The sequence below is a fragment of the Phocoena sinus genome, chromosome 10 (assembly GCF_008692025.1).
Source record: "Phocoena sinus isolate mPhoSin1 chromosome 10, mPhoSin1.pri, whole genome shotgun sequence".
NCBI lineage: Eukaryota > Metazoa > Chordata > Mammalia > Artiodactyla > Phocoenidae > Phocoena > Phocoena sinus.
The window spans coordinates 101,376,477-101,385,822 of record NC_045772.1 but is presented as its reverse complement, the minus strand read 5'-3'; the positions used below and the strand labels follow the sequence as shown (position 1 = coordinate 101,385,822).

At 59.2% G+C, this 9,346-nt stretch overlaps 1 protein-coding gene across 1 annotated transcript in view; it reads left to right on the top strand.

Annotated features, from left to right (window-relative positions):
• The first annotated feature begins 637 nt into the window (after positions 1-637).
• Positions 638-9,346, top strand: part of CACNA2D4 (calcium voltage-gated channel auxiliary subunit alpha2delta 4) — an 80,111-nt gene continuing 71,402 nt past the window's right edge. Inside the window, exons 1-4 of the mRNA XM_032646993.1 lie at positions 638-759; positions 4,615-4,696; positions 5,994-6,110; positions 9,200-9,259. Coding sequence (XP_032502884.1) covers positions 638-759; positions 4,615-4,696; positions 5,994-6,110; positions 9,200-9,259 — 381 coding nt within the window. The remainder of the gene's footprint in view (positions 760-4,614; positions 4,697-5,993; positions 6,111-9,199; positions 9,260-9,346) is intronic.

The following is a 9,346-nucleotide window of genomic DNA, read 5'->3' as shown; positions in this document are numbered from 1 at the left end:
GTCCCCTCTGTCCCCTAGCCTCCCCGAGCCAACAGGGATGCTGACACTGACCCCCAGGATCGTTCTGAGGTTTAAGGAGAGGGTCTGCCACAGCTCCTGGTAAGTCAGAGCACTGGACACGCATCCAGGGCCAGTGTCACTGCAGAAGGGTGCTCTCCAGGGACGGGTCTGCCTCTTTAATGCAGGAGGCTGTGCTCTGATCCTCGTGGGGTGGGGGTGAGCCAGCCCTGCCTTCTGAAACCAGGGTAATCCCGCCGAAGTCACCCCCACCACCCTCCTCCTGCTGTCAGGCGGGGATTAGAGAGGAGGCCGGTGGATTAACCAGTACATTTTGTCACACCTTCTCCCATCAGCCGCTCTCCTGGAAGCCTGCTGCTCAGGTAGGGCGGCCCCTCTGCAGGGCAGAGAAGGGACCCCCACACACACCAGGCATTGCAGCCAGGACCCGACTGGAGGCTGGGGAACCCCAGGCTTGCCCCGACCCGGAAGGCAGAAGGCTCGGGGCCGTGCCAGGGATCTGGGCAGACAGAGCTCGGGGTCTGAGGCTGCTCTGTCCTCTCCCTGGCCTGACCCCAGCAGGGGCACCTTGCCCAGACCCCCCAGGGTCCACCCAGATCCCAGCTGCACCCACGGCAAGATGCCCTCCCACCAGTGGCCAGAGGCCTGGGCCTCCCTGCAGAAGACAGTGGTCACCCTGTGCCTGCTGTGCAGCACGTCCCTGTCCCCCACGCGGGGGCAGGCCAGGATTCCTCTGGAAACGTAAGCCTCAAGAGCCCCCCCACCCGTAAACCCTTCCCTCCCTCCCCTCCCCAGCCAACCTCAATCCTCGGCCTCCCGCAGCCTCCAGGCTCTCCCAGGGCTCGGCTGCGCGCTCCCCCTGTCTTGCTGTGAAGACCTTTTCTTCGCCGGCCTCTTCTCTTCCCCAGATCTCTGCCATATGGGGCCCTCCCCTCACCCCCTGCCCAGACACCTGACAGTCCTAGGAGAACTGACCACAGGGGCCCACACTGCTCCTGGGGCGGCAGGCAGTGTCCCCAGACCCTGAGGGCAAGCGAGGCTCCTTCCAGGGCCATTACACACTGAGACAGCTGTAGTAGGAGCTGAGTTGCTGGACGTGACCATCTCAGCTCCGCGAGGATTCGTTAGGAAAGATTCTGAGAGGGTGAAGCGGTCCTAAACTGACCAATAGCTCTGCAGCCAGGAGCCAGGTGGATGTGCACGGTGGGGGCCGGGGCGTGTCTCCATTCCCTTTCTACACCTGCTTGCCTCCCTCCAGTCCCCAGTCCTACATCCTGTCACTAAGACCAGCTCCAGGGAAGCTATCGGTCATTCACACTTTGGTATAATCTAACTTAACGCGCGACTCTCTGGGGGTGTCTGGCCTCTAGTCCTTAGTTCTGGCGGTTCCGTTAAAGACAGTTCTGATCCGTGTGGGAGCAGAACATTCAGGACTGAAGGGGCTACCTGCTCATCACACCTGAGCCCAAGAGGACAGTCAGGCTATTGCCAGCCTCGTGTCTTACAGAGGGGGTCCTGCAGCCCCACGAACGCCTGGGGTTTGCGTGGAGCTGAGCTAAGTGCGGGCTTTGAGCGGCTCTGTCCCCATCGAGGGGTCCCACCTCTAGCTGTTACAGGCCTGGTGCTGCCAGGTGCTCCGCAGATGACCCTCCAGTCCACACAGTGAGGTGGGGAACGGTCTCCTGACTCTGCAGTAGAGGAAACGAGCTCAGAGAGGTCAGACGGCCACCCCACACTCACGCTGCCTGCAAATGGCAGTGCCACACTTGAACTCGAGTCGGCCTGGCTGGGACCTCACCTCCACACCCACTGCCAGCCTGAACTCTTCATGGTGGGGGGAGGTGTTGAGAATAACCTTCATCCCGGAGCACACCCCAGCTAACAGTACAGGCAAGCTCCAGGGACAGGCTGAGTGCCGGCTAGAGATGGCTGGAGCCCAGGCCTGCGTAGAGGGCACTGGCCACACGGGGCGCCCGAGCGTCCGCCGAGGGGAGGGCCCACCACCCTGCAGCCAGACCTCCCCCTGGCTCCGGATCCCTGCCCCCCAGTAAATCCTTCCCAGTCTTTCCGCCCGGAGACCGGCGCCTCCCCCACGCCTTCCCCTCCCACTCAGGGCTCGGCTTCTCCTGCCTGCCCGGCTTCTCCCGCCTCCCAGATCTGTTCCCACCAGGACCCCCAAAGATCTCCCCACCCAACCCAGTACACACTCCTGGCTTCACCTCCTGGCCTGCTCCGGACACTCGGCTCTCCCTTCTTGAGTCTCAGCGCTCTCCCGGGTCTGCCCCGGCGCCCACGTTAACCTTTGTCTTTCTCTAACGCCCCTTTCCCGCCGTCGGCCCCGGGAGCGCCGCTGCTGCCCGGGGTTTCTCCTTCACTCACAGACCTTCTCAGCCAGCACCCCCTCCTTGTGAGCCCGTCCGCCTCAGAATCCCGGCTCCCACCCACCAACAAGTGACCCTCAGCCCTGACTCCACCTGCTAGACCCGCATTCCGCTGCCGCGGGCTGCTCTTCCCGAACATCACTGGAGCTTTGAAATTCAAGTTTGTGTCTTTCCAGATACAATACGAGGAACTTACCTGGCAGTCCAGTGGTTAAGACCTTCCAGTGCCCAGGCTGGGGGAGGGGAGTCGGATGCAGGTTCGATCCCGGGTGGGGGGAGCTAAGCTCCCACCTGCCTCGCAACCAAAAAACTGAAACATAAAACAGAAGCAATATTGTAACAAGTTCAATAAAGACTTTAAAAATGGTCCACGTCCCCCACCCCCCAAAAAAAGATGCAATGTGTTGTGTGCTTTCTGGAGCTGGGCAGCTCACAGCTGCCCAACGGCACCCAGTAGCCCCGCCGCAGGGACCTCACCTCCTGCCTCTCCCAAGCTGCACGTGTCACCTTCTGCCCTCCCCAACTTGTTCCCCGATCGTCCTGATAGTCTTAATTTTATCCAATAACACCACCATCGATGCAACCACCCAAGCCGGAGACCTGGAAGTCATTTTGTTACCGAGTCCAAGCTTCTACTGCTCACCACACGACAGGCCAATCAATCGAGAGACGAGTCGTTGGGGCAAAGAAATGGCGACTCTATTCGGAAAGCCAGCAGACCGAGAGGGTGGTGGACCAGTGTCCCAAAGACCCAGCTCACCCGGGTTAGATTTCAGGCTGCTTTTATACTAAAAGGGGAGGCGGTGTGTTTGGTTGTTGCCAACATCTTGGTGCCAGGAATCCTTTGTTCTTACAGCTGTCCACACAGGTCGGGTCATGATGTTTATAAACCTCCAACAGGGAAATTCCCTGGTGGTCCAGTGGTTAGGACTTGGTGCTCTCACTGCTGTGGCCTGGGTTTAATCCCTGGTGGGAGAACTACAATCCCCCAAGCCGTGCCTCTCAGCCAAAAAAAGAAAAAAAGAAAAACCTCCAACAAGGAAATGTTACTCTCTCTTCTGCAACTTTTTATCTCTATATGTATGAGAAGTGTTACGCCTTTAAAGGTCAGGGTCTTGGGAATGGGCTCTCCTGTGTATTTCAGGCTCTAGGCAACCTTAAGTTGTAGCAAAAGCAATAGAATACAGAGGTTAAAATAAAAGAAACGGATCCGCTGTGGAGTCAGGTTTGTTCATCCCTGTTCCAGTTTTTGACCCCTCCAAGCTCCTCTATCCTCTCTACCTAGAGTTCTCTGCCAAGTCTCTTTGATGGGGGAGACTCTCCCAGACTTCAACACTGAGTCAGAGCCCACCTCTGGCAGGAAGCCTTCCCTCACCACCACCACCCCTCCCCCAGCTTCGATGGTGCCCCTTCACACGTGGATGGCGCCCTCTGTACATGGAGGGTTGTCGCTCTAACTAACTGTCCCACAAAGGCAAAGACTGGGCACCGCTCATGCCCGTGCACGATGCCCAGCACATAGTAGGGCCTCGATAATTGTCGGTTGAGTGACCGAACGAATGCTGACCTTGGCATGATCACGTGGGGAAACTCCTTTTGCTCCATCTGGAGAAGCTCCCTTCTCCCCGCGTGGCCGCGCCCCCAACCAAGGGCAGGATCTTGGGGCACTTGTGGGGACGGGTCTCCCCGTGAGGCTGCCTCATCCCCCCTGCCCGCCAGCCCTGGCCTCTCAGACTTGGCTCAGAGCCTCGGCCTCCCTGCCTCACGCGCCCTGCGCAGGGCAACTGCGGGACGACTGGCCGAGGAGCTGCAGCTGTGTGAGTCCTCGGGGTCCCCCACCCTGCCTGGTCAACCCCGACCTCCTCCCTTCTTCTGCAGCCCTCTGGGGGCAGGGGGGTGGGCTTGGCTCCGGGCGGTCAGCCCCTGCCCCTCAGCCAAGGGTGTTGGGATCACAGGGTAGCTGCCAAGCCTGATGGGTCCTCTGGGTCCCTGCCCTGGCCGGTGTGTTTTCCTGGGTGTACGTCAGTGTGTGTGATTGCGTGTGGGCCTGTGCGTGTGTATACGTGTGTGTGTTACGTGTGTCCCTGCATGTTTGTGCAGGTTTGTATATGTGCGTCGGTGGGCGTCTCTGCATGTAGACACTTGCCTCCTGTGTGTACGCATCTCTGCGTGTGTCTCCTTGTGTGGGCTCACACGTACTCCCACCGTCCTGCAGAGTGAAGCTGTGGGCGGACACCTTCGGCAGGGACCTGTATGACACTGTCACCAAGTACTCGGGCTCCCTCCTGCTGCAGAAGGTCAGTGACCGCCCCCCCTCACCCTGGGGCTCCTGGGGCAGCTGGCATTAAGCCGACCTGGTGGAGAAGCAGGATGTCTGGGCGTGAGGGCTCCTGGGGGTCATCTAACCCAACCCCCATTTCAGAGAGGGAAACTGAGGCCCAGGGAAGGGAATGATTTTCCCAAGACACAGAGCAAGTCGGGGGGTGGGGTGCGTAGTACGGTCGGGTGGCCAAGAGTGTGGTGTCAGCTCAGGGGCCCGGGAAGCCCACGCCTAGATGGGATGGGGGGAAGAGATGGTGGGGTGAGGAACAAAGGGGAGAAGAAACAGGAGGCGGCGGACCGGACACAGGCCTGCTGCCTCGGGGTGGAGAGAGGTCGATGGGAAGACCCTCGGCCGGAGAGCCGCCCACCCAGTGCTCGACCTGCCGCCACGTCTCAGGGCACTGGAGAGCCACCGGGGCCCAGTGAGTCCAGTCCGGCCCTGCCTGGCCCCTGGGCAGGAGCTGAGCTGCCTGTGCTCAGGCTGACAGCCGGCTCCTCACTCAGCCCTCACAAGCTCCCATCCCGCTGGTATCCCGAATCCCCGGCCAGTGCTGAGGATGGCGCTGCCGTCCTGCTGCGAGTCGCTGAGAATCAACATTCGCCACCTAAGCCTCACTGCAGCTCCAGCACCGTTTTCTAAGTGCTGCGGAAAGGGGAGCCTCCGGCTCTTATGGCCGTGCTTGTCCCCTCCCCCAGGCTGGGGGCCCGCTGTCCTGACCGCAGGGCCGCAGCAGCAATGCCGGCTCCCCTCGCCACCCCACACATGCTCCCCCCACCCTGTGGCCGTTCCGGGTAAAAGCCTTGAACGTGACACATCTTACAGTTTGGGGAACTGAGTAACTCGTGCCCAGGTGGCACCCAGGACACACGGTGAGGGAGTGCCTCCCGGGGGCCCAGATGGCGACTCAGCGGCCCTCTTAATGCCCCCAGGCCCACTGGCCGAGAGTCAGGCAGCACCCACCCCTGCAGCGCACGGGGGGCGCAGACACCACGAGCCTCACAGCCCCTGAGAGCAGCCCCTGTGCTGTCTGTGTGACCTCGGTCAAGTTCACGACCTCTCTGGGCCTCAGCCTCCCTCTGAAGGATGTGAATCAGAGGACATCTGATAAGAGGCATCTCTTGTCGGTTGTTGGGAGAGGTTTTACGAGGACGAGGGCCATCCTGGCCCCAGTGTGAATGCACCAGTCGGGGGGGGCAGAGGCCGCCGGCAGCCGGGGATAGATGTCCAGGTACAAGACGACAGGCGTGTGTCTCTCCACATCCCCTGAACAGAAATACAAGGACGTGGAGCCCAGTCTGAAGATCAAGGAGGTGGATGGCTTGGAGCTGGTGAGGAAGTTCTCGGAGGACATGGAGACCATGCTCCGCAGGAAAGTGGCGGCCGTCCAGGTGCTCAGGCCTGCGGGCTGGGGGTCTGCCCACCTCGGACACGGAACCCCCTCCCTGAGCCCCCCTACACTACAGAGCCACAAGACCCTTGTAAAGGACGGGGTGGGGGGCAAGCAGAGAGAGGGGAGGGCCGGACGGGCACCATGCCTTAGGGAACAGCCTCCAGGGTTGGAGGGTCAACCACGATGCTAGGAAGGACCCTGCGTCAGGACCTCCGTTTCAGTGACGGGACAGAGCAGAGCAGAGCGAGGGCGTAGGCGTCACGGGCTGAGTGAACGGCGGGGAGCTGGAGGGTGGGAGCGCAGGGGGGTGAGAGCAGGTGGCGTGAACTCCCTCTCTCCTCCCCCAGCCTCTCCCCTCCTGCCACACAGACCCGCCCTTCATGGCACCCAAGTGCTACCCTGATGGGGGCCCAGGGCCCAGGTGTTTCATCACTGCACAGCCACCTGGCTTGGCCTGGTAGAAACGGGACGTGTCACTTCCCTGGCATGAAGTGCTTCCCTGACCCCTGTGCGGACCTGGCTGGTGTAAACCAGCAGGTGCCGTGTGCCAGGAATTGGCTACCCCAGACCAGCATTATCCCCAAAGGAACTCCTTTTGGGGGTCCAGGAGAACAAGGAGGGAGGAGAGGGGTCTGGGCTGTGGACCCACAGGGGAGGCCGAGGCTGCACAGAGGATGGGCGAGGGTGGCCATGGTGGGGGGACAGGCTGCAGCCCCACCGGTGTCCACCCATCTCCCCGCCTCCCTGCAGGTTGCCGGGGCCCCCTTTCCCACCTGTGACGATTTGCAGCCTCTTCTCTGCAGGCTTAGGGCAGGGGCTCTTAGCGTCAGGAAGCAATGAGGGATACCTGGGGACCACACACAGCAGGGTAGGCTGACCCCCAGAGAAGCCAACACAGTAGTAACACCCGCCTCCTTCAGTCGGCTGGCCTGGGCGGAGTGCGGACACCGGGGCACAGGGATGCCCCTCTTTAGGTGCCAGCCCTCCTGGCGCCAGAGCACAAGAGGTCCTGAGACACCTCCAGAGCCCAGGGCGCTGGGCTCCGGGGGCTCCAGGGGCACCGTATCCTTTCCACGGCCTCAACATGGAAAACCAACCCGGGGGGCACTTGCTCTGTGGACCTTCTCCAAGCTTGAAGCCCTGCTCCCTGCTGGGGGTGCCCCCAGGGCCACAGCCACGGACCCTTCTATGAGGGTGCCCCTGGGGAGATTGCCTGGGGAGTGGCACTAAGATAATCTTTGCCGCATGGAATTTCTTCATCACATCTCGGCATTGGGGGTCGGGAGTAGGGAAGCAAGGAGGGCCCTCCCTCCTTGCTGGGGATAACGCTGGTTCTGCCCAGTGTACACGAGTATAAATAGAGACCCAGAGGGCAGCGGCTCCCAGGTTAGGAGCTCTGGTCTCCTTTCCCCCACCCCCGGGTTTACTGAGGTATAATTGACAATCAAAAGTTGTGTATACTAAGATGTACAACCTGATGACCCGATACACACATCCATTGTGAAATAGTCACCCCAACCAAGCCAGCCACCTTATCCATCACTCACAAATGGTAATTGTATTAAGGATACAATGCATTAAGGATAAATGGTATTTTCCTCCCTCCCTTCCTTCTTCCCTCCCTCCCCACCCCTTTCTTTCTTTTTGTATGAGAGGTGAGAACACCCAAGAACTACCCTCTTAGCAAGGGTCAAGCACACCCTACAATATTGTCGCCTAAGCCACCTTGCTGTGCATCAGCTCTCCACAACTCACTCATCTTGCACAGCTGAGACTCTGTACCCCTCGACCAGCGCCCATTCCACCCTCCCTCAGACCCCGGCAACCACCATTCTACCCTCTGTTTCTAGGAGTTTGACTAGTTTAGATCCACACGTAAGTGACTTCATGCAGTATTTGCCTTCCTGCATCCAGCTGATTTCACTTGGCCTGACGTCTTCCAGGTGCATCCAGGTTGTCACAAATGGAGGAATTTCCACTTGGAAATAGCCCAAATGTCCACCAACTGATGAACAGATAAACAAAAAGTGGGACATCCATAGAATGGAATATTCTTCAGAAATAAACAGAAATGATCCCACGTGCCTCAGAGCAATTAAGCCCGTGCCCCACAGCTACTGAGCCCGTGGGTCACAACTACTGAAGCCCGTGCTCCTAGAGCCCGTGCTCCGAAACAAGAGGAGCCACCGCAGTGAGAAGCCCGCTCGCCGCAACTAGAGAAAGCCCGCGCGCAGCAACGAAGACCCAACGCAGCCGAAAATAATAAATAAATTTACTAAGAAAAAAAAAGAAATGAATACATGTTAAACATGTCTGATACATGTTAAAATATGGATGAACCTTGAAAACATTGTGCTAAGTGAAAGACTCCAGACACAAAAGGTCAAATACTGGCTGACTCCACCTTGTCTGCTGAATATGTACAGACGGAATACAGGGAGAGAGAGATACACATACCCACGTTTTAATAGACTTTATTTTTTAAAGCAGTTTCAGGTTGACAGCAAAATTGTGAAGAAAGTACAGAGAGTTTCCATTTACCCCCCGCCTCCACAAACACAGCCCCCCCAAAACTACCCACACGCCCACCAGACGGTGTGTTTGTACAATTAACGAGCCTACACTGACACGTCACTGTCACCCAAAGTCCGCAGCCTGCGTGAGGGTTCGCTCTCGGTGGTGTACGTTCCGGGCGTTTGGACAAATGTACGACGACGTGTCTCCATCATCAGAGATCATACAGAGTAGCTTCCCTGCGCTAAGAAATCCTGCTTGCCGGCTACTCATCCATCCCTCCCCACAAACCCCTGGCAACCGCTGGCCTTTGTGCTGTGTCCCTAGCCTCACATTCCCACAATGTCATGTAGCTGGAAGGACTCAGTGTGTCACCTTTCAGACTGGCTTCCTGTCCCTGTGACATGCACCTGCCTTCGGACTACTGTGACTAGTGACGCTGTGCACGTTCGTGCGCAGGTGCTGGTCTGGGAGTCTGTCCCCAGTTCTCGCGGGTGGGCCCTGGCAGTGGACCTTACGGGGCCTCTGGCCTCCTTCCCGCACTGACTCTCCCCTTCCCATCCCCGCCCGCAGAATCTGGTCGAGGCTGCCGAGGAGGCCGACCTGAACCACGAATTCAACGAGTCCCTGGTGGTGAGTCGTCCCCTCCCACAGCCCTGGGAGGTACGGTGCCTAATGTCCCAGCGCCCCAGGGGCTGGGGCCACCTGAGGATGGGACAT